The sequence below is a fragment of the Diceros bicornis genome, chromosome 14 (genome assembly GCF_020826845.1).
Source record: "Diceros bicornis minor isolate mBicDic1 chromosome 14, mDicBic1.mat.cur, whole genome shotgun sequence".
Lineage (NCBI taxonomy): Eukaryota > Metazoa > Chordata > Mammalia > Perissodactyla > Rhinocerotidae > Diceros > Diceros bicornis.
The window spans coordinates 31139401-31163531 of record NC_080753.1 but is presented as its reverse complement, the minus strand read 5'-3'; the positions used below and the strand labels follow the sequence as shown (position 1 = coordinate 31163531).

General features: G+C 53.1%; 4 protein-coding genes across 8 annotated transcripts; all 4 read right to left on the bottom strand.

The window, feature by feature from the left end:
* Positions 1-437: 437 nt before the first annotated feature.
* TAPBP (TAP binding protein) lies at positions 438-10627 on the bottom strand. 2 transcript variants are annotated; one of them, XM_058554618.1, is made up of 9 exons: positions 10406-10627; positions 10096-10266; positions 9615-9875; positions 3379-3777; positions 2635-2976; positions 2462-2551; positions 2295-2332; positions 1682-1819; positions 438-1555 (listed from the first exon to the last, which is right to left on the bottom strand). In XM_058554618.1, the coding sequence occupies exons 1-9, from the start codon at positions 10440-10442 to the stop codon at positions 1544-1546; spliced, it is 1488 nt and encodes a 495-aa protein (XP_058410601.1). In that variant the 5' UTR covers positions 10443-10627; the 3' UTR covers positions 438-1543. The 2 variants fall into 2 exon arrangements, with proteins under 2 accessions (XP_058410601.1, XP_058410602.1); XM_058554619.1 differs by lacking the exon at positions 1682-1819 and having other exon boundaries at positions 10406-10625.
* A 72-nt stretch (positions 10628-10699) lies between these two features.
* Positions 10700-14125, bottom strand: ZBTB22 (zinc finger and BTB domain containing 22). Its single transcript, XM_058554617.1, has 2 exons — positions 14045-14125; positions 10700-13400 (listed from the first exon to the last, which is right to left on the bottom strand). The coding sequence occupies exon 2, from the start codon at positions 13328-13330 to the stop codon at positions 11414-11416; it is 1917 nt and encodes a 638-aa protein (XP_058410600.1). The 5' UTR covers positions 13331-13400; positions 14045-14125; the 3' UTR covers positions 10700-11413.
* Positions 14126-14780: 655 nt separating this feature from the next.
* On the bottom strand, positions 14781-19564 carry DAXX (death domain associated protein). Of its 4 annotated transcripts, none has more exons than XM_058554610.1 (8): positions 19355-19564; positions 17929-18187; positions 16953-17784; positions 16629-16840; positions 16249-16474; positions 15609-16083; positions 15231-15453; positions 14781-15030 (listed from the first exon to the last, which is right to left on the bottom strand). In XM_058554610.1, exons 2-8 carry the CDS (start codon positions 18133-18135, stop codon positions 14971-14973), a joined length of 2235 nt encoding a protein of 744 aa, XP_058410593.1. In that variant the 5' UTR covers positions 18136-18187; positions 19355-19564; the 3' UTR covers positions 14781-14970. The 4 variants fall into 4 exon arrangements, with proteins under 4 accessions (XP_058410593.1, XP_058410594.1, XP_058410592.1 ...); XM_058554611.1 differs by having other exon boundaries at positions 17929-18184; XM_058554609.1 differs by lacking the exon at positions 19355-19564 and adding an exon at positions 19056-19150 and having other exon boundaries at positions 17929-18184.
* A 2407-nt stretch (positions 19565-21971) lies between these two features.
* SMIM40 (small integral membrane protein 40) lies at positions 21972-22214 on the bottom strand. Its single transcript, XM_058555481.1, has one exon. It carries the CDS (start codon positions 22212-22214, stop codon positions 21972-21974), a length of 243 nt encoding a protein of 80 aa, XP_058411464.1.
* Positions 22215-24131: the final 1917 nt, after the last annotated feature.

The window sequence follows — 24131 nt, the reverse complement described above, 5'->3', positions numbered from 1 at the left end:
CTAAAACTCCCGCGCGAAGCGTTTCAGGCGGAGAAAGACCCAGTTCCTCCACCCCCGGGGTTACACTCCCCGCCCCCACCCACGCGTGCAGCAAACGGAAATCCACTCCGGGTTTTCCGAAGAGCCCTCGGCGGCCGCCGTCCCGTAAGGGGGCGGAGCAGGAAGCCGCCGCATCCGGTTCCAGAGTCTGGGCTCCGGGTTTCCGGCTGCAGGCTGGGATCTGCGCTCTCCTGAGGTCGCGCTCCCGCCCCGAGAGCCCGCTGATTGAGGGCGTGCTGTCCGCCATTGGTGGCCCCCGACCCCAAACTTTTTCGAAGGGGGATTGGGTGTCGCCAAGGCGTTTGAGAGGTTGGGGTAATTGGAAGGGACCAGAGGTGACTGGAAGAGCCGTTGCGCTTGGACAGGGGAACCCGGGATAGAATGAGACACATTAGAAGCACTGGAGCACAACTTTATTCCCACACGATTAGACCCGCTCCCCGCGTTGCCCTGGGCGACCGTCCGGCCCCTCGGAGGACCCTAAGCCGAACTGCCGCTTCCTTCGTCCGATAGTTATTTGATCCAACACTTCTTATTGAAGACTTAGGACGAGACGCAAAAGACGATAACTTAAATTGAGCCCCCTCCAGTGGGCGCCAGGCCCTGAGCGGCGCAGGGCTCACAGCAGCGGAAGAGACAGGATGGTGCTGGGCTTCGAGGAGCCGACAGTCCGGGAGGGGAGACAGGCATTTAACAGTGACTGGCACAATCACTTAAATACAACCGTGGTGAGCCGCACAAGAGGGACACGGGGCAGTCTGAGGGGAACGACGAGGCTGACCTGATCTGGAGCCCAGGGAGGGCGAGGGTGGACCAGGCAGAGGGAACAGGGCGCTGGGGCCCCGTGAGGGCGGGAGGCCACTGGAGGAAAGGCATAGCCGTCGGTGTGATGAGCATTGAGAAGGCTGGAGGGCATCAGGTGGAGTTGAAGCTGTAAGCAGTGGCTCGGCCCGGAGGCCAGGGCAAGAAGAATGGATTTGACCTCTAGAACACGGGTTCTCCAAGTGTGGTTCCTGTCTCGGAGGTCCCTATTTCACGGGACATGTGAGGTTAAGACTATTTTCGTAACAATACTGAGATGTTATTTGCCCCTTCACTCTCATTCTCTAAAAAATGTACAGGAGAGTTTTCCAGAAGCTCATGTGTTTTGACATCGCTCTCACAGCTAATGAAATTTGTGCTTGTGTATTCTTGTTTTAATTTTTCTCAGTTTGAAGTTCTAGTACGCTGAATATCTATAGTTATAACCCACATGAGCAAATGCTCTTTAGAGTTCTTGATAATTTTTAAGAGGTCCTGAGACTAAAAATTTTGAGAACCACTGCCCTAGAGCTCTAAGAAGGTGCATGCTATAGATTTGTGTCTTTTAAAAAAGGATTCCAGCCACTCAGTGGAGAGAGATTGGAGGGAGCAGGAGCAGATGATGGTGTAGTATTTGGGGGAGCTACTATAGTAGCTCAGACCAGAGATGATGGTGGCTTCTGCTGGATGATGGTGAGGGCCCTCACTGTGCTTTCTGGAAGAGAAGTAAAAAAGAGGTGAGGAATTCAGGGTTTTAGAATGCAGGGTGAAGTGCTTATGGTCAATCCAGAGATAAATGAACCATCATGGGCACAGAGGGTGGCAGAAGAATGGGGCTCACATTTTCCGTGTGTTTTCTGCCTGGCAGACACTGTGCAGTGAGTGCTTCTGCTCCTGCATCTTCCAAAGTCTCCTTTAACCCTTCCAACAGCCCTCCTGGGCTCCACTGTCCAATACAGTAGCCATCACTCATGTGTGTCTGTTGAGCATTTGAAATGTGGCTGGTCTGAATTGAGGTGTGCTGACAGTTTAAAATAAACACCTGGTTTTGAAGACTTCAGATGGAAAAAAAGACTATGAATTTCTTATATTGATTACATGTTGAAATGATAATATGTTGGATATATTAGATGGAATAAAGTGTATTAAAATAAATTTTACCTGTTTCTTTTTACCTTTTTAGATTATTTAAATTCACATATGTGGCTTGCATTATATTTCTATTGGACAGCACTGCCTAAGTAATTTTTTTTATCCCCACCCCCAAGGAAACTGAGGTGTTGGTTACGTAATACGTTCAAGGGGTCCTACAGTTAGAATGGTAGTGGCAGGATTTAACCCAGGTCTGTGTGAATTCCAAGTCCGCGCTCTGCCCACCACACCAGCGGCCTCCCTCCATGGGGGAAGGGGATCAAATGAGAGGGGAAATGGAAGGGGCGGTGGAGTGCTGTTACCTTCTCCTTTGACTCCTTGGAAGTGGACCAATAGGCAGCTGTGGAGAGAGATTGAGAAGGGATGGGATGGGGGAGTGGCAGGGCAGAGGGATGGGTGTCAGGCTTCTGGGAGTAGGCAGGGAGTGTCCGCCAGTCGCGGTCCCGTTCGGGGTGGGGCTCACACTCACCAGCCCAGCACAGTGCCTTGATGAGGCCCAGGAGGAGAAAGGCAGACAAGAAGAGGCCTATGCCATCCTCCAGGGAGGGCCCGGAGAGACCTGGCAGGCGAAGGGGCCAGAGTGAGTCCCGTAGTATCTTCCCGGGAGCCCGCCCCTGGCTTCTCTATCCTCCTGGCTCTTACCTGCCACCTCCAGGGTAACCTCAGCACTGCGCCCCAAGGCGGGCAGGCTGGGGTGGTGGACGCGGCAAGCGTAGCGTGCCCCATGCTGCTCGGTGGTGACCGGGGGTGGCTGCAGGTGTCCGGAGAGGCTGACAGAGCCGTCTGAGTGGTGGCGCAGGGCAGAAAGCCACTTCTCTCCCCTGGCCTTCTGAATACCGCCCTCTGGGCCTCCCCGGAGCTCCCATTCCACCTCCAGGCCTTCCGAGGGGTAGAAGTGGGACACCAGGCAGAGCAACTCTGGGGGAACCTCTCCGGGGGCAGCCCATACAAGAGGTGCTGGCATCAGGGACACTTTGGGGGGCTCTGGAGAGAGTAGGAAAGGAGCATGGGGGGACTCAATCCACATTGTCCTTTCTCAGAGACCCTCACTTTGCCCTCTGGCTTCCCCAAAACTGAGGGGGGTTTGGGTTTTTTCTTCCAGGATGGGGAACCTACTGTCTTCCCACTGGTGCTTCACAGGAATCCCCATGCCAAACCCCCCATTCTCAGGGACCCCTATTCCCTCAGATTTGGAAACCTTCATCCCAAAGCCCCTCAGATTCTCAGGGACCCTCTACCCATTGCCCCTCTGACTCTTAGGGACCCCAATCTATCTCCCCCCACTCACCCCCCACTCTCTTCTCCACCATCCCTCCTCCTATCATGATGTCCCCATAATCCCAGTGCCTACCCTCTACCCGTGGGGACCCCTGTCCCCTTACTCACTCTGTACAGCAAGCTCCAGGGTGACCTGCCCTTGCAGGTATGGCAGGTGTACGGTGGCCAGATAGGTGCCCTCCTGGAAGGGCCGCACTGCAGGCAGCCAGAGGGTCCCGTTTCCAGTCCATGGACCCCACGGCTCATCATCATCCCAAGCAGCAAATGCCACTGCCCCCTCTTCGGCAGCTGGCATTTGCCCACCTAGCCCAGGAGTTGCAGCCAGGACCAGGTGACCCTTACCCAGGTGCTGGCGTCGCCACTCCAGCCCAAAGGGAGGGGGACCTGGGGACAGAGATGTAGCGGCCTCGAGGGTGGGGGGCAGGTAGGCAAAGCTCAAGTCCAGCAGAGCATCTTGTCCCAGTCGGATTCGAGGGGTGGGGGTGTGGGTGAGGACAGTCAGCACAGCTGGGGAAAATGGGGAGACGAGGGAGTGGGAGGGGCATGAGGGAGAGAAAGAAGGAGAAAAAAGAGAGAAATGGAGTTATAGGGAGGACTCAACTCCCCACCCCTCAGAGGACACCTCCTTTTCTGATACTCACCATCTCCCAGCCCTTCCTACAAATCCCCTTTGCTCTGGGACTGGGTGGGGCCCAGTGTGGCTGAGACTGAGCAGAGAAGTCTAGAGGTGAATAGGGGCAGTGAGTGGGCATAGCCCTTGAAGGCTGCTCTGAACACACAGCCCACTGGAGCTCTGGGGACAGCGGGATCCGAGTGCACTTCTGATACAACCTGAACCAGTCCAGTCTCCATGCACCACTCTTTTTTTTTTTTTTAATAATTTTATTTATTTATTTATTCCCCCCCCCCCAAAGCCCCAGTAGATAGTTGTATGTCATAGCTGCACATCCTCTAGTTGCTGTATGTGGGACGCGGCCTCAGCATGGCCAGAGAAGGGGTGCGTCGGTGCGCGCCCGGGGTTCCGAACCCGGGCCGCCAGCAGCGGAGCGAGAGCACTTAACCGCTAAGCCACGGGGCCAGCCCTCCATGCACCACTCTTGAAGAGCCAGGCCTTTCTTGGTTTGCTGGTGAAGACAGTGATGACTCATGACTGTCACTCCTATGGTGCTGTACAGCGTACTCACTGACTTTGGAAGGTTCTGGCTCTAGCCTAAACCTGAACACAGACCTCTATGCTCTACCGAGGCAGTGTACGCTGGTTAGTGGCTGGACCCTGGCTGCCCTGGCTAATCCCAACTCTGCAGCTATTTATATGGTCTCAGGCCAGTTCCTTCACTTTTCCATGGCTCAGCTTCCCAATCTCCTAAATAGGGATAAAAATGATGATAATAGTACCTATTTCATGGAGTCGTAGTGAGGGGTTAAATCATTTAATACTTCTTGCTACGCAGATTTATTCAATTCCTGATTCTGGATAACAAAGACACCAGTATATGAAAGATGCTTAGAACAGTGCCTGGAACACAGTAAGTCTACAAAATGTTTGCTGTGATTACACTTAACTGTTTGCCAGACAAACTTAACACACCCCAACTCAACAGCATCTCTGCAGCATTCTGCCACCCTGCTCTGATGCCCGTCTTCCCTGCCCTGATGAATGATCACCACCAGCCCCCCAGACACTAAAGGCAAACACTTGGGAGTCACTCAGACTCCTTCCTCTAATTCATTCATCCCACTAATGTTTATTGAGCACCTAGGATGTTCAAGGTAGAGGACAGAGTGGTGCATAAGATGGGTAGTCCTTACCCTCAAATTGCTTACAGTCTAATAAGGGAGACAGACGAGCAAATCGCCGAATATAATGTGCTATGTGCTGTCCCCACCAGGCCCTAATTCTGTCTCTCAAATAGATCCCACATCTGTTCCCAACTCAAGTTCTCATCAACATACATTTGGACAATTACAACAGTCTCCTCTCTAGTCTCCCTATCCTTAGTCTCTCTCTCCTTCAATTTATCCTCCACACTGTAGCCAAACAGTGTGGCTACAAGTCTGATCTGGTCACTGCCTGTTTAAAAACCCCAGCTACCCAGGAAGCCAGCAACTAAAGGCACAGGCTGGGGCTAGATGGACAGGGTTCAATTCCTAGCCCTGCTTCTTACAAGCTGTGTGTCCTTAGGCAAGTTACCTAACTGCTCTGTGTCTCAGTGCTCTGTGACCTGGGGATAATATCAGTACCTATGGTTCCATAATAATACCTAACAACCATAGGTAACCATAGTTCCTATGGTTATTGAGAGGAATAAATGAGATTATGCCTATTAAGTGCTTAGAACAGGACCTGGCATATGGAAAATGCTTGATAAATGTTAGCTGTAACTATTTTCATTACTATCATCATCATCATCATCATGGACTTGCTGGGTATCTTGGGAAAATCATTTAATCTGTATTTTCCTCACTAGTCCAATGATCTGATCCTTGCCTATCTTTTGTAAGAATCAAGTAAAGTAATAGGCTTTTGGCAAACACACACACACATACACACACACACACTTCGCTATCACCTATGAAGCCCAGCTTTCAGGGTACTTGAAATCTAGCCCCCAACCCACCTTCCCAGACTTTTCTTGCACCCTAAAAAGCAGCCACATAGAATCCCTTTCTTGTAACTAGTAGAAACTCTAATAATTGGGCATTTCTTTGCTTTGGTCATAATGTTCCTTCGAGTTTACAATGTCCCTCCCCATTTTCTCCCAAACATCTAAATACTCCATGTCCCTCAAGCTACTTCCTCCCAGAAATGTCTAGGTCCTCCAGGTAGAAGTAATCTTTTTTTTTTTTTTTAATAATTTTATTTATTTATTTATTTTCCCTCAAAGCCCCAGCAGATAGTTGTACGTCATAGCTGCCCATCCTTCTAGTTGCTGTCTGTGGGACGCGGCCCCAGCATGGCCGGAGAAGCGGCGCATCGGTGCGCGCCCGGGATCTGAACCCCGGCCGCCAGCAGCGGAGTGCGTGCACCTAACCGCTAAGCCACGGGGCCGGCCCAGAAGTAATCTTTTTTCTCTTATGATTATCTTTATGTAATTTTTAAGACTGGCTTCTGAGGCCTACAAGGTTAAACTTCTCTCAAACTAATGGGATTGTTTTCATTCAGTAGAGAAAAAAAAGGAGGCAATTTCATTTAGTTTATCAAAATCCAGAAACATACCTTTGAATTGTTAAAAGCAATCCACAGGATTAATAAACAAAACCTAAAGGTTTACAGTTTAACCCCTAAGCTAACAGTGCTCTTTAATATGGGTTATTGAAGCAGTTTTAGACCTACATCCCACAAACGGGACTCTGTAAAAATACAAATGTAAATACAACGGGGCCAGAACAGTAAGGAATTTCTACTTGTTTTTGTTGCTTGTGTTATATAGGTTTTTACTTTTCTGTTAAAAAAGTGGATGGTAACAACTATTAAAAAATATTACTGAAAAAAATTTAAATCCAAATCTAATCAAGCCTCTAGATCTAATTACCAATTTGTAGGAAATATGGAGGAAAAAGGAACAAGGGAAATGACACTGACACTATGAGGAAACAATTGGCCAAATACAGAATGTGGGAAATTCTACAGAACAAGCGACTAATCAATGGCAAAACGGAAAGGGGCAATTATAAAATAAAAGAGACTTAAGAGCCGAAACTGTTATGGACTGTGCCCCACCCCCACTCCACCGAAATGCATATGCTGAAGCCTTAACCCCAATGTGACTATATTTGGAGACAGGGGCAGTGAGAAGGTGATAAAGGTTAAATGAGGTCATAAGGTAAAGCCCTAATCTGATAGCACTGTGCGCTTACAAGAAGAGGAAGAAACACCAGAGCTCGCTAGCTCTCCTCCAGGTGAGGACACAGTCAGGCAGCCATCTGCAACCACAATGGGAGAGCTCTCACCAGACACCAACCCTGCTGGCACCTTGCTCTTGGACTTGATCTTGGACTTCTAGCCTCCAGAACTCTGAGAAAATAAATCCCTATTATTTAAGCCACCAGTCTATGATATTTTGTTATGGCAGCCTGAGCAGATACAGAAACCAAATATAATATATGAACCAGTTTTTGATCCTGATTCGAGCAAATCAATTGTAAAATAACATCATTGAGACAATTGGGAAAATTTTAATATAGGCTAGGAATTAAATGATATTAAGGAATTATTGTTTGTTTTGTTAGGTATGATAATGGTTTTGTGGTTGTATTTTTTTAATAGTCCTTATTTAATAGAGATGCCTACTGAAGTACTTATGAGTAAAAGAATATGATGCCTGGGATATACTTTAAAACACTTCGAAAAGAGAAAAGAAGGTGGGGGGAGAGTAGGTAAAACAATTTGGTAAAATGTAATAACTATACCATGGGTGATGGGTACATGGGAGTTCATTATATGATTCTCTCTACTTTTGTGTATCTGAAATTTCCCATAACAATGTTTTAAAAGAATGATGAGAATTAAATACCATACACACAAAGTATGTTAACAAAGTAAATTTGTTAACAAACATTTGAAAGTATTTGATAAGAAATAATGTATAAATGTATATTAGCAAGATTACCAATGATCTGACCCTGGAAAGATTCCATTTTTAATTTTACATTAAAACAACAACTTTCATTTTCTTCAGTCCCTAATCAAGCAGAAATGCTTGAAAAGGAAGACTGAGCACAGCAGTGAGTTTTTACCCCCAGTGGTCTGTGAGATGTAGATAATTTCCCCCCCTGGGCACTCCCATGGTTTCCTATCTGCACTTCTTTCAAGGCCCAAGTCACTTTCTAATCTACATAACAATTACCTCTGACAAATCTGCCTAGAACCTTCTAGAGAGCAGAATCTACATCTGATCACCTTTGTGACCCTTAAAAGTGCCCGGGGCCACCAAGAGATTCTCATTTAATTCCCTTGGAGTGGGACCCAGGTTTCAGTATATTTTAGAAACTTCAAGAAGATTCTTATTTGCAGCCTGGACTGAGAACTACTGGGCCCTAATTTATTCTGGGTGCTAATAAATATTTATTGAATCAGTGAATAAATTAACAAAGTGTCTCCCATGATAGTCACAACAAGGGTAAGGCAGATTGGAAATAGCATCTACATTTTACATTTGGAAAAACAGACTCAGAGAGAAAAGGACATTTTCACCCCCCACCTCGGTGAAGCCAGCAGCCCTGGAAAATACTCCTCCTCACTGGAGAGAGCTACTGTCCCCACGAGCAGCAGTTTGCCTCTGCCCCTGCCCAGGGTGGGGTCTGGGAACTAAGAATGGAGGTGTAGGCAGAGGTGAAGATTGCGGGGTGGGTGCTGAATCCGTTTCCCTGGTCCTGTGGGTGATTGTCTGACAGTGAGGAGAGTGGCTGGGAGGAGGTACTGGGGAAGGGAGGGTGCAGGGCTCGGCTGGGATTGACCTGCCAGTCCGGCTGTGGACTTTCTTGGCCAGGCGGCCCCCGCCCGCATAAAATCGCACAAGACTGAGGGAAGCCGAGGACTCTACCTACTCACATCCTACCCACACTTCGCTGCGAAAAGGGAGAGCTGCCAGATATCCCAATCAGATCTTCCCCATTCTTGCTTTTTCTGCCCACTCCTTCTCCGCGCCCCAGCCCAGCAAAGTGCCCGACCGCTGGGCCTCAGACCGCGTTGCACGATGCAATCAGCGATCCTTGCAGTGAGGACTATCAGGTCCCTTGCAGTGAGGACTATCAGGTCTCCTGCCATGTCCCTTCCGCCCACCCGAGCCCACCGCTTGGTGACCACAGAATCAGCGCATCCCCACGCGCCATAGGGAAGGGGCTGTCAGGGAAGTGAACGCGCTCGAGCGCAAGAGCCTTTCCTTGCTGACTGCTGCAGCGATGGATGTGGACCCGGTGGGGCTCGAAGACTGGTTTTTGAAACAGGGTGAACCACAAAGGTGTGGGTGCCTACAGATCTGGGAGGAGAGGAGAAAAAAGTTCCTGCTTCTGAGCCCCTCCCAACCGCGCCGCCTAAAAAGTTTCTTAAGGTCCGGTGTCCGGAAACCCCGCCTCGCTCCAAAGCTCCGCCCTTCCGACCACGAAGCCCCGTCCCCAAGCTGCAGGGTTTTGGTTTTCTTTGATTTGGGGGGATTTTTTACTGGGCGGGGCTAGAAGAAGCGGTAGAGATAGATTGTTTAATTCCTGCCGAACCGCCTCGCTTTATAAGTAAGGAAACTGAGACTCGATGTGGGAAATGACTGGCTCAAGTCCACATAGCGAGTCACCAGCTGATCTGGACCCTTAGAATTTACCCATTCGCTCCATTTCCCCTCCCCAGCTACCTGTTGCCGTGGTGATGAGAGCGGGCTCGGGCTGAGGCTCGGACTGTGGTCGCAGGAGGCCGGAGAGGCTGAGGACCTGGCTGGACACGCTGACCATGAGCCAAGTCCCGTCCAGAGCCCGCGGGCAGTTGTGCTCCGGGGTCAAGCCGCTGGCCCAATTCGCCGAGGCGGGGAGCAGCACATAGCGGCTCATCTCGCAGTGTGGCGCGGGGGCGTCCGGGGGGTACCGCCTGAAGGCGGCCTGGAGAGCGCCCGCCGGGTCTGTGAGAGAAGAGAGTTGAGCTCTAGAGTCACCGCCAGGCGCGGTGAGGGCAGCGTCCAGGGAATTTCAAATGCACAGACTACTTGGTAGTGAGAAATTTGGAGGTAACCAGACTCATTTTACAGAGGGGGAAACTGAAGCCCGAGGGCACTGTGCGACCTAAAGAGGAGGGTTTTCGGTGCAGGCGACAGAGGTGGGAGCGAGTCCGGGATGACTCACCATGCACTTTGAGGTAGAGCTGCGGGTCGAGGTCCGGCCGGGGAGGTGGTCCCCCCGGGCCCTGGCGCAGCAGCAGTGCAGCGGGTTTCTTGGCCAGGCGGCCCCCGCCCGCATCCTCCACGAACCAGCACTCTATCACCGCAGGTCCGGCCGAGACGGCGGTCGCCAAGCCTGGGGCAGAGCGGCGCGAGTGAGGGGGCGGCCCAGACGTCAGATGACCCGACCCCCACCCCCCGGCGGCAGGCGCGTGGCAGGGTCACCTCCCTCCGCTTCCCCCTCGTTCCTGGGCAGACTCCGGGGGTTCGCTCACCCAAAACCACAGCGAGGAGAAAGGACAAGGGCTTCATGGCGCCGCGATCTCCTCAGCCCGGAAGCCTGCTCTTCCCCTTTCACTTTCTCTTTACTCTCAAGGCCATCAGGAGGGGCGGAGGCAACCCCCGCTCCGGTTAGGTGAGGGCACGTGGGCGGCAGGTGTTTCCCCCACTGGCGGGGCAGGGATCCCGGAACATTCTCTTCAGTTCAGGTCTGGGACCTCAGCCCCGCCCCGCCCTCCTGACCGCACCAGCACTGCCCAGTCCCAGAGCCCTCCCCAACCATAGGCCCCGCCCCCGATCATTTCCCCCCAGAATCCACTTTGCGAAGAACCACTACTCCGCCTTCCCCGACCTCTGCCAGTTTCCCAGCAAACACATAGGGGTTGTCGGGAAGCCAAGTGAAATGACCAATAAATATTTTAATGATGGTTTAAAAAAAATAAGATTTAAAATAAAAAGCTTGTACTCCTACGACCTCCTCCTTGTCTCCACTCCCTCCCCGATGAAAATCGAGTTGGGGGACCCCAAGGTGGGGGAAGGGTTGGGATTAGGGTAGAAATAAGGGGCACATCCTTCGGGGGACGGGGTGGGTCCTAGGACAAGGGTGGGGCTCAAAGGCGTGGTCCCCACGACAACACAAACACAGACTTAGGTACAGACTATAACCACCTGACCCCTGACCCTGTGACTCCACGATGCTCAACAGGCCCCCTCTCCCGCCTCCTCCCCAACCATATGAGCCCTACTCTGGAGCTGGGGCTTCAGCGTACCCATCTGAAGCGAAGAGAGGGCTTAGTTCCGGGGATACTTTGGGGGGGGAGGGGCTGACACGTGGAATGGGTGGCCGATGGTGCAACATGGTTCCCCCTGAAGAATATATACAAGTCCATAGAGATAAGGAAGACAGTAAGTGTGGTGGGACATCGCCTGGGGGCCACAGTAACCCCTGGCTCGTGATCTCTATTCCCTCTTCCCCGAAAGCTACTCCCAAGCAGCCTGTCCCTTCAGTTTGCTCCTCCGCCCCCACTGAAGCCCATCTCCACCTTGTGGACGCTGAGTGGGGACCAGACCCGTCGGCTAGACGGGGGCGTGGCCCCACTAGCCTCGTCGCCGCTGCCCCCGCCCACCCCGGGGGACTCTCTCTTGGGCGGTAAGGCTGGCCCCGTGGGCGCGCCGGGTCCCGGCCCGGCCCCGCCCCCGCCCCCGCCCCCGCCCAGGCGGTGCCTGCGCTCACAGTGTCCCCGGTGGCGCATGAAGCTATCGCGCCACATGAACTTCTTGGCGCAGACGCCGCACTCGTAGGGCTTGAGGCCTGTGTGCGTCTTCATGTGCTCGGTCAGGTGGTGCTTCATCTTGAACTTTTTGTTGCACACGGGGCAGTCAAAGGGCCGCAGGTTGAGATGCATGTTCACATGCCGATCGCGCATGCTCTTGTGGGAGAAGGCCTTCCCGCAGTGGCACAGAAAGATCTTATTCCCATCCCCGCCGCCTGTCCCTCCAGGGGTCCCTCCAGCGCCGCCTGGCACCCCCAGGGCCCCTGCCGATGTGCCCCCCAGGGTCACTGCCCCGTGTTCAGCTTGGTTCCCTGGTGGCTGGCCTGAAGCCTGTGAGGAGGAGGAGGAGGACGATGGGAAGACTAGGATCTGGTTGCCCTGCACATCCAGGGGAAGCAGGGGCCTCGGAGGGTGGGACGGGGCATAGGAGGAAGGGGTTGGCCCCCCTGAATCATCAAGCCCTGCCCCAGGACCCCCACCCTCATAGGGGCCAAAGTCATTGGAGGACTCACAGAAATTGACCTGCTCCTCTCCCTTGTCCGGAGGTTCAGTCAGGGTCCGGACATCACTTATGCTAAGGGTAGTCTCAGGTCTTCCCCCTGCTGGAACTCCAGAGCCACCCCCCAGCTCTTCATCTTCATCATCCTCACACGTCAACACCAGGTCTTCCTCCTCCTCCTCCTCTTCCAGATCTGGGTCTTGGGGAACCAGGGGCGCTGATGCTGGGCAGTTTCCACCTCGCTTCACATATACCCAGTGTTTCTGCGGCACGATGCTGGGGGGTGCATAGGTGGGTCGCCGGAGCCCAGCCCCAGGGACCACTGCACCCCTCCCATCCCCACCGTCATCACAAAGCTCATCTGCCTCCAGCAGCAGCTTCCCAGAAGTAGCCCCCCCACTGCCAACCACAGGGGCTGGGAATACAGGGCCGCCTCCTCGACGCTCCCCGCTGCCCACTGCAGGAGCTGCAAATGCCTCTTGGGAGGGAGATGAGAAATCAGTGGACTCCCGGGGGCTGAAATAGTTGCTGCTGCTGGGGGACTGATTCTCACTGGCCCGACTGGAGGCATGGGAGCGCATGGAGCCCATGGCGGCAGGGGCCACGGTGCCCCCACTCCCTGACGGGACCCCAGCACCAGGGACAGTGACTGAGGAGGCTGCAGCAGTGGTGGTGGCGGCGGTGGTGGCCGAGGCCCGGCCTTCTCGGAGGAGTTCAGTGCACTTATCCACGATGTGCCACATCTGGAGCACAGATCCCACTGTGAGGAAGTTGACAATGTCAGCAGCAGCCATGCTGAGGCGGCCAGTGTAAGCCGAAGCCAAGACAGTCTCGAAAGCGCCTGGGTCCATGACGCTGGGCAGTGAGATGGAGGTCATGCCCTTGAGTAGGACCTGGTCATGGAAGTAAGGGGAGGAGGCAGCCAGGACAGCACGATGAGCCCTGAACTCTCGTCCCTGCACCCGGATGGAGACATCACAGAGCTGGCCCTGCAGCCGCTGCTGATTGAGGGACTCCAGCAGGGCACTGGTCACCTCAGGGAAGGATACGTGCACCACCGCAGCTGCAGGCAGGGGCAGTGGGGGCGCGGCCAGCGACAGAGGCAGGGGGAGTGCTGCACCGCTGGGAGACAGAGGAGATGGCTCCATGGTGTGGAGGGAGGGGGTACCCCCCCCAGCCACAGGAACAAGGGAAAGAGGAGGGCGGCCGGGGGGGTCTCTGGGAAGAAAAAGAGAGAAGAATGATAGTATCTCATAATGTCATAGCCCTTTACAGTTTACAGACATGTTTCACCGGCTATCTGAGTAACTCCCCACAACCACACTGTGAGGTAGGTATTCCTCGAAACCCCATTTGACAGATGAGGAAACTGAGGGTCAAAAGGATTAAGAGATTATCCAAGGTCACACAGCCAGTAAACGGCAGCACCAACACAGGTGTATTGACTCCAAATCCAGTGCTCTTTCCTTGGAGGTTAGAGAAATAAGGTGCTCTTGGGGAGGGGGATACCTCCCCTTCAAATTTCCCATTTGCCTGAGCCGGACTTTCTAAAATTTACCTTTTTGGTGTTTGGTACTCTTTTCTTAGGAGAGGGAAAAGTCTGTTCCTGTACTGAAAACTATCCCTCTCTCCGTCTCCATTTAGGCTATACCACCCCCGGCTCTTTCGCAGGCCACGCCCCTTTACCCCCACCTACCTCCAGCCCCGCCCCTTCAAGACCCGCCTCTTGGCCCCTTCGGCTCCGCCCCTTGTCTACCCCCGCCCACACCGGACCCCGCCCCCCCTCTGCTCCGCCCCAAGCGCTACTTTGACCTCCTCTCCCACCCGGAAGGCGCCCCCCAACTCCGCGCGTCCCCGCTTACCGAGCCGCGCGCCCCCGGGCCCCCCCTCCCCTCACTTGGCGGCCAGAGCCGCAGCCTGGGCCCCTCCCGCCGCCATCTTGCGCCGACTCCCTCCGCCCTCCGCCTCCGCTCCGCCTCCCGCCCCTCCGGCTTTAAAGGCACAGGCGGGCACCCCGCCCGTGCCGCTGGGCAATACTCGGCCGACTCGGCCACTTCTCCTTTAAAGTACAGTCGCCGCGTTCCACCTTAAAGTTACCAGGTCCCTTCCGCCGCTGAGGACTCAGGATTTGGTTTCGCCGAAGCACTCATTCCCCTTTAATTCTGTAAGCCTGCCTCTTCCCATTGGCGATGGGTCATGGCCACCGCTGCCTAGGCTCCGCCCCTGAGCTGTGTCCATTAGCGGGTTTGCGGGATCTAATCGCCCTGGTCTCCCAGCTTCTGACAGTCCCCCTGAAATCCCGCCCCCTTCCTCCGGGCCTGGATTGGCCAAATAACCTTGAGTCTGCCCCTGATTGGCTTTTTTACTCCTACCGCTCCAAGTGAGAAAGTAAAGCGAGTCCAGGAGGCTGAAGCACAATTTTTTTAATGCCTGGGAGAGGGCAAGGGGAAGTCCCGAGAGCGAGGATACTCGGAGAGAGGGGCATGCTAAGGGCAGGCTAGAAGGACAGGTCCAGGGCTACCAGAAGGCGGGCTAACCTGGAGCCAGAGAGCAGTGGTGCCAATCAGTGAGAGCCAAAGAACAAGGGACAGACAGAGATACAATAGGAAAAGAACTTTATTGTTTATTAATGTTTCTGTGTAAAACTTAAGCTTTTTAAAATTTTATTTTAAAAGAAACCACCAAAAGGGGATTAGCTCAGTTCACCCCTTCCTCGGTCATCTGCTTCCCACCATCCTCCAAATACTCTCCTCAAAACATTCTGGAGGCAGGGAGCAGGGGGAGGCAGCTAATCCGAGTCCGAGAGCACGATGATCTCCTCTGGATCGCACTGTGTGGCCACACTCATCTGCAGGGGAGTGAGAGACAGAGTCAGAGAGGTCTGGAATAGAGGAGGAGGAGAAGCAGAGGGAAGGACTCTGGAGATTAAAAATTGGGGTGGGAAAAAAAAGAGAACGAGTGTGGTGGGTGCAATATTCAGACAGAGTGCCTGAAACTGAACAGACAACAAAAGAGAATGAAGTCAGGAAAAGTAGCCTCCCCTCTTACCTTGTAAGTACCTGGCCGGGTGGGTTGTGACTGGGGGGTTTGAGACAACCGGGCTGGAGATGGGCTACAGAGGGAGCTGGTCACCAGGCCATGGCTAGGAGAGTCCACCCTCGTGGAGGAATCAGCAACTGGGGCCATGGAAGCCAAGGGGGAAGGTGGGCTGGGCAGGGCACATATCTTCTTGCCATTCTTCTCATGCCCTGCCCTTTGCCTTTCCACATAACTAGGGACAGAAACATAAATGTGTGCAGGTGTATGGGGAGCCTGAGGCTGGAGGGGGAGTGTCCAGTCTCCCCCAGCAGACTCAGTTCCACAGTACTCTCAGAAAGCCCCCTGCAATCCCTCCTTGGCTTCCCTCTTCCTCCTCTTTGTCGTTACCTGTTTCCTAATGGCCCTGCTCCTGTTTGCTTCTCCTTCCGAGATTTCTTGCAGGGAGGACCGGAATCTCCCCAGGTGTGAGGAGAGACACCTCCATTGAAGGAAGTGGAGGTGACCATGGCTGCTCCATTCTCCAAGACAGTGGTGAGAGGGTCCTTTGATTGCTTCCTGGAAGAGGAAACGTCCCTCTCCTCAGGGGAAGGGGTGGTATCCACGGGCAAGGCTTCAATCTCTAGCTCAAAGAGCTGAGACACAGGGCTCTCTTCCTCCAGGGGCAACTCCTCGAGGTGTTCTCCGTTGCTTTCAGCATCTATGCTGGAGGGGGCCAGGGCCTCTTCTGACAGTGACGACAGTGACCCTGTGAGTTCTTTGTTTTGCTGCTCCCCTGAAGACCTCCTGATCCCTTTGCTAGGTTCCAGGTTCTTTTCAGTGGAGATCTGTGGTGGGGACATGGGGCTCTTGTCTCCATCTTTACCTGGAAAAGAAGAAAAGAGGGGAGGGGTAGCATGAGAACTAGGGAAAAGACTCCTACTGAGAGGATATTAGGAGGAAGAGGAGGAAGGGAAGGGTCTCAAACAGGTGGCTCACACCCACAGAGTAGAGGGAACTGACACATGAGGACACTGTTTCCTTGACATACCTGCTTCCTCCTCCTCCTCTTCATCGTCCCCCTGACCTTCCTGCATCTGTTCCAGATCCTCCTCTTCTTCAGAATCTGTGGCCTCGTCTTCCTCCTCCTCTTCCTCCTCCTCCTCTTCATCTTCTTCCTCCTCTTCCTCGTCCTCATCACTTTCCTCATCTTCTTCGTCATCTGTCTCTGCCTTGGAGGTGGTAGGGCACTCCTGGGATGCCATTCCACTAGGGCCCTGGGAGATAAAGGAGTTTCTCTAAGGAATCCCTTGCCCCAGAGGGTCTGGTTCTTGCGTTCCTTTGCACACTCCCCCATGAGTCACCCTGGACTCCCTGCTGGCCAGTGCAGGGGAAGGACAAGGTCTCTCTGAAGGGTGTATCCCTCTATACCTCACCAGAATCCAAGGAGGCTTTGGGGGGGTCTGTAGGGTAGGAAGAGGTAGCCTGGAGCCGGGCTCTTCTCTTCTGTCTTTCCCCCTCCTCACTCTTGTCTTGCATCATTGCATATTTGGAGATGACCTCATCCAGCCGGCTCATAGCCAAGGTCCGATTTTCCCGTAGGCGCCGGGCTAGGGTGGGATCTGACAGTGCAGGGTCAAAGCCTATGTGGGAAGATATAAAGTGAAAGTACTCAGCCCAAACCCTAGAAGGGACTAGAGAGATGCCTCCTCCACCACACACCTGACATATAATGGGCACCTCACTAATCCCTACCTGGCCTATAGTCATCCGTGAGGTGACAGCCAAAGTTGTAAATGAGATCGAGGTGGCGTCGCTCCTGCAACCTGACGCCCACATCTCGGAAGGCATCCTGAGCCATGAGCTGGAGCTGCTGCCGGGGGAGGCCGAGGCTGTGCCGAGCAGCTGCCTTCTCCACAGCCCGCAGCACATCTCCATAGTCAGGGAAGGTATCGGGCCCTGGCTTGTTGATGAGCCGCTCGATGCGCCTGTTAACCTCTGGGTAGCGGGTGCCCCGATAGGGGATGCGCTGCTCTATGACCCGGCCCGTCAGTGAAGAGCAGTCTTTCAGCTCACACAGCCTCCCAAAGAGGCGGATCAGCTTCCGCTTCAACCTCGCCTCTTGCAGGTACGTGGAGTCGGGGTCGTCCAATTCTGACAGATCCAATTCCTTTTCCTGCAGCCGCCGGATCTCTGCCACGTAGAGCGCTAGCAGCTGCTCCAAGCGCTGGATCTGCCGCCGGGAACCATGGGTCCTTGGGGCCTCAGCAGCAGTAGTCTCGGCATTCGCGGGGTCCGAGGTGGGGTCTGTGGGAGGGCTATTCCCAGAGGGCTCGCTAGAGGTGTTGGCAGCAGGGGCCAGGTTCAGCTTCTTCTTGGCTGAGTGGGCCTTGAGAACAGTGCAGAGCTCATTAATGTAGACATAGAGCTTAGCCGGCCGGCTCTTGGCCCGAGACAGGACCCGAGAGAGGATGTTGCAGAACTCCGCTGAGGCCAAAAACAGAGAGTGGGCCCGCTGCTGCCGGTTATAGAGAAATGGGACCACCTCAGGGTGGTCTGCCGTCTGCGTCTTACACAGTTCAAGGAACTAGAGGGTTCAGGGGAAGAAGGGAGTGGGGAAGAGACAAGGGAAGGGATCAAGAGAAAGGTTAGTGGGGAAGAAAGGACAGGAGAGCCAGTCAGCCATCCCCCTCCCTGGGGTACAAGAAGAATCTTCTCCCCTAAAGCTCACCTCTTCAAACAGCTTCTCATTCTCCAACTTGTAGCATTTCTTGCCGCCCGAACTACTGCTTCCTCTGGCCCTATGGGGCTGGGAGGAGCCAGGGGCTTCTGCCCGGGGTGAGGCCGGACTGGGGGGTGGGTGGGAGGGCCCTGGCTGAGCAGCTGCTTCATCTTCGTCATCATCATCCAGCACGATGATGCTGTTAGCGGTGGCCATGGGGGATCAAATCCCCAGGAGGGAGGAAGTGTTGGGGATTTCGGAATTCCTGCTGGAAGGGGGTGGGGCCTCAGAAAGAGCCCCTCCAGCACAGCCCCATCCCTTCATCTCACACATTTTCCAATCTTCTTGGGTTTCAGTAACACCCGGCCCTGCCCAACAGTCTCCTCACTGCCTATCTTGAGCAACCATTGGTACCATATGCTTTCTGGCCGTTTACTACGGGAGCCCCACCCCCAGCTCCACCCCTCAAGTCGATATCCGGTCTTTCTGTTGCGTTTCCCCATTATTTGTCATAGTTGGCAAGTTGATTCCTCCCAACCCTGGACCACCCTCCCCACTGCACTCCAGATTTCCTTGACATCCCCTTGCACAGACACCACACCCCCGTCGGCACCACCTCACGTGTTTTCCCCCTTTCGCTCTCAGACACGTCAAATCCACACCCTCACCCCGTCCTGAAGGATCACCCCAACTCCTAGACTCTCTCAGGAGAGGGAGGTTCCCTCCCAAAAATCCACTCCCCTTTCTCCTACCTGAATTATCTCCATATTCTACCCTCTGATAGGTCTCCTCAAACCGGGGCGTTAGGTTGGAGATATTTCACCCCAAGTCCCCTCCCTCTCACCCCACCCTAATTTTCCCCATTCTCTCTCTGTGACCTGTAACCGACTGTGATCACCGCACTGGGCTCTCCCGATTCCCCTCGGATCCCAACCCTGGGTCCAGCCCCTCCCCCCTGGATGAGCTTCCCGCCAAGTCCCCCTCCCCCAGTTCAGCCCCCGGCGCCCCACTCCCCTTCAGAGATAGGAAGGAAGGTACCACAGCTTGCCCCTCAGACTCAGCGCCCGGGACTCCCCAATACCTCTCCCTCGACATTCCCGCCCCTGCCTTCGCTCCCCGCACGGTCCGGCCCCCACCTCAGAAACGGTCTCTCGAGGCGACCCTCTCCGCTGATCTCAGAACCTCGCATGGTTCCCTCCGCCTTCCTTCCCCCTCCCACCGCAGGCCCTACTCTGGACCGGAAGTCGCGGAGCTTCCGCCTACAGGTACCCGACCGCGGCCATATTGTCGTACGGAACCCAGCCGCTCCCGCCCCCCGGGCCGGAGGTGACGGTAGGCCCGTCCCCCGAGCGCCTCCCGTGCCGCCCACCTAGTCTGCGGCTCCCTTCCGGACCTGTAGGGGGCGGAGTCGTCCTCGCAGGGAGTCCCGGTGTACGTGGGGGCCGCCATTTTGCCGTACGGCATTGGCTGAGCTAGGACTTGGGCGCGCAGCCAGCGGAGCTATTTTCACCCAGTGCTTCTGCGACTCCGCCAATCAGAAACTTCCTGCTTCCGGCCCGGCTGCCAGCGAGTTGCGTGCGGGGAGCGCTGAGCCCCGTTTCCAAGCAGGCGGGGAACGGAACTGGACAGCTAAGGAATTGGGCCCTCCAAGGCTACACAGGGGTTCGCGGAAGGGCAGGAGTCGCTTAAAAGGGAAATAACCTTTTCCTTCCGCCAGGCTATAACCTTTCCTTTCCTTCCGGCTCTGCCTTCCTACGGTCAGGTACCCACTTCCACGGCTTAACCGACTGCGCCTGCCCCTTCCCTTCTACGGGCTGCGCGCTCCCTTGCCGCTGTCCAGCAGCTACTTCTCCGTTCAGGTGCCTACATCTCCCGATCGTGAAATCATAACACACGCATGCAAACGCGCTATACAATGTGTTGTTATTATTATTGCTATTGTTGTTGACGTCTTTTCAAGCTCCTCCACAGAACTAACGACCAACAAGCCGGTGGGACGTAGGTGGGTCTCTGTCCTTTTCTCAGGGGTTTCCCCGAGGCATAGGCGGTGATAACCAAGAGGCCGTGCTTTGTCCAGGAACTCCAGGACCTGAGTCCAAAAGATGTGGGACGGGGGCTTTGAGGAGAATCTGTGCAAATTGCCGCTGTGAGACGAAATCAGGCTCGTAGAATACCTCGGGTCTCGTCTCCTCTTTCTCTGGGAGAGCTGAGGGAAGAACGAAGAGAGAAGAAACCGACTTTGATGCCTGCCTCGCCCGCACCCCCACCCCGCCCAGCTTTAGAGAGGCTGGGAGGACTCGTGAAGGCAAGGCTGGGTCCAAAGGTGAGCGTATGGGGAAACCGGAAAGGTTAACACGGTCCTAATCGCTGAGATTCCCACCTCCTGCATCCTTGCGCATTCCTAAGTGGTGAGCATCTTGCCACTTTCTAGGATCACAGAGGCTCTTACATCCCTAAGCTCTCAGAGTCCCAGAACCTCAAACCCTCCCTTCCATTAAAGAATCCCACACCACTTCTCTCCAGTCGTCTAAGCCTACAGTCTTTAAGTTGGGGAACATGAAAACTCTCCAAAGGGTATTTGGGCTTAGAAGATAAAAGGGATTTAATTTCCAGATCCTCAATTTTCCCAGAATTGGTCTTCCTGAATAAACGCCAGCAGCAGAAGTTCTTCTTCTTCCTTTTCCCTTTTACAATAGACTGTCTCCCCCCACCCCACCCCCACCCCACCCCCACCCCCCAAAAAATATCCTTCTCAACCATGAAATCTCCTGGGGATAATCTTACCTTGTTTTTTTTTTTTTTTTTTTTTTGAGGAAGATCAGCCCTGAGCTAATATCTGATGCCAATCTTCCTCTTTTTTGCTGAGGAAGCTTGGCCCTGGGCTAACATCCGTGCCCATCTTCCTCTACTTTATATGGGACACCGCCACAGCACGGCCTGACAAGCAGTGCGTCACTGCTCCCCGGGATCCGAACCTGCGAACCCCGGTCCGCCACAGCAGAGCGCGCACGCTTAACCGCCTGCGGCATTGGGCCGGCCCTTACCTTGTCTTAAATAAAGAGATATGTAGTCTCTTTTATCAAGGCACCGTAAACACCACCTCGACTATCTCATTAAAAATGTACTTTTACTTTTAACAATTACAGAAATGTGTACAATCTTTATGCTATTTGATCAGTTCTGTTCTCATAATAATTGTAATGATAACCTAGAAGAAATTTTTTTGAAAACTAGAGTCTCATGGTTACAAGAAAGAAAAACGTTTTTCGTTTCAATTAATATATATATATACAGGAAAGTGTGATAGATGGGTCAGTGAAGACTTTCAAGATAAAAGCATAAAATTGTCTGTGGGGAGGTGGAATGGTAATAGAAGTTCAAGGAGAAAAGAGAATGATGAAAGAAGAAAAGAAATCATTCCCAATTGTTAAGAGCTTATTTGTGTATTTTTAAATGGGTGGTGGTGGGTATCAAGTCATTCTGATATTTCAGTTTCCCTGGACATTCAAAAGGGTGGTTTAATTGTTTTATTTTAAATTATGAATATTTTCAATATGCCAGGAATTACATCCTTGAAACAATTTTAATTTATGATGAAAAATTTTTGATACTTACTTAAAAATACTTGAAAAGTACAAACTTTTTCAAAATTATTTCCTGGAGTATAGGTGCAGAATTTTTTTTGGTGAGGGAGACTAGCCCTAAGCTAACATCTGTTGCCAATCTTCCTCTTTTTGCTGGAGGAAGATTGTCGCTGAGCTAACATCTTGGCAATCCTCCTCTATTTTGTATGTGGGATGCCACCATGGCATGGCTTGATGAGTGGTGAGTAGGTCCACGCCCAGGATCCGAATCCACGAACCCTGGGCTGCCGAATCAGAGTGCCCAAACTTAACCACTATGCCACTAGGCCGGCCCCTAGGTGCAGAAATCTTAAGACAGCTGCTCTAAGCTATCCAAGTGTCCCCTCCACAGCTCCTAATAGTCCCATTTCTTCCCGTCTCCCCTCTCACCTCTGTGGCAGGGAAAGAGGATGTTTATAGGAAAGGTGGTCACAATTCCAGCTCCTCCTCCTTCTGAGGTGTTCCCAGCAGCCAGTCCCCAAACTTTGCCCATTGTAGCGGCCACAGCAGCTTATAAACAGCCTCTAGCATCAGTAGTGTCAGGCTGAGGGCCAGGAAGATAAAGAAGACCTTGTCCAAGGCCTGACAGAGTGGACTCCTGGGAGGAGAGGGCCTCTGGGCAAATGCCAGGAACACATCCTCCTCGTCCACATTGCCCTCCTCCTCTGCCATCCTAACCCACAGTGTAACTGCTGGCTGGACCAGGGAGGCTGAGATAGAAGCCCTTGCTCAGCAATGCCAGGATTAAGAGGCATGGTGGCAGCAAGTCCTGCACCGGCTCAGCTTGACCTTAATTCCGCCACCCAAGAGAGAAAAAGGAGAGTAGAGCCTCTGAGCCTTTGGAACAATCATATAATCATCCAGTGCAATGTGAATGGTCTGGACTAAATGATTCCCAGTCTGTCCAGCTTTACCATCCTATAAGTCTGTGTTTTGGAAACTGAAGGCCCAACATAGAGGCATGCAAGCTGGAACTGCTCAGGTCATTGTGGGTCTCTAGGCTCAAGGCTCAAGGTCTTGGGCCCCTACAGATAGAGGATGAGCAAGCAGACCTAGTACGCTACTGTGAGTCCCTGTCAGTCAAGGATCTAAAGCCCCTTCCAGCTTTATAGTGGAGGGGAGGTGGAAGAGGTTGGGGTTTTGGGAGGGGCTCTCCTAACCAAGGTGGGTGGGGATGAGCAGCAGTGCCTGGAGTCCACGCAGGCGCAGGCATAGTACTCCCCCAGGTCTGCAGGCCCGGGAAGTTGTGGAGCTGAAACCCAGAGTGCTCTCTTTCTAACTTCCGGTCCCTGTGGGGTAAGAGGATGATCATAATTGGACTGTAAGAGTCCAGCGGGAGGTTTTTAAAGAGAGAAAGACTGATTGGTCAGCAGGGTGAGGGTGTGTGATTGGAACTTAACTGTTGGGGCAATAATAAGGAAGAGTGAAGTTTTGCGTGTGTGTGTGTCTGTGTGTGTGTGTGTGGAGGAGGCGGGGGGAGGGAATTCTTTTTTTGTTTGTTTGTTTTGGTAAGGAAGATCAGCTCTGAGCTAACATCCATGCCAATCCTCCTCTTTTTGCCGAGGAAGACTGGCCCTGGGCTAACATCTGTGCCCATCTTCCTCTACTTTATATGAGATGCCACCACAGCATGATCTGACAAGCGGTGCATCGGTGGGGGCCCAGGACCCGAACCGGGGCCACCAGCAGCAGAGTATGAGCACTTAACCGCTATGCCACGGGGCCGGACCAGGGGGAAGGGAGTTCTGATCTGAGAGTTGCTGGTGGGAAATGTCCAGGAGGTTGTCTGTGGGGCAAGGCTTGAAGGCCGTTTCTTTCTTTTTCTTTCTTTCTTTTTTTTTTTTTTGGTGAGGAAGATTGGCCCTGAGCTACCATCTGTTGCCAATCCTCTTCTTTTTGCTTGAAGAAGATTGTCCCTGAACTAACATCTGTGCCAATCTTCCTCTATTTTGTATGTGGGGCGCCACCACAGCATGGTTTGACGAGTGGTGTGTAGGTCCTTCCCTAGGATCTGAACCCAAGAACCCCGGGCCACTGAAGTGGAGCACCCGAACTTAACCACTGTGCCACTGGGCCAGCCCCTGAAGGCCTTTTATTGACCCTGTTCACCAGGCACTGGCCTGAAGGTCCATGTGAAATTTAATAAAGGGAAATCTCATTTAAAATGGAGTCAGGAGGCCAGATGGGGGAGCTCCCAGTAGTATCATTGGAGGTCAATTACAGAAAAGATAATCAATTACAGACTCTAACAAAAGGAAGTCAATAGGAAAGAATCTTCAATTATAGGCATAAATGTACATTGCATCCCAAACAGAAATCCACTACCCCCAGCAACTTAGCCAGTGAGAAGCCATCACCACCCTGAACTCTTGCTTTTCTCCAATGGACTTTCCTTCAAAACAACCCCTCTCAATTTTCTCCTTTTTCTCTATAAAATATCTTTCCTCTGCCTTGTTTGTTGGATTTGCCTATGGTCCACCACAGCATGCACATCCTGGATAGCAATTCTTTGACTATTCTTGAATAAGCTCGTTTTGCTGGTAAAATAACCGGCTGTTTCATTTTTAAGGTTACATCTGTGAAGGAAAT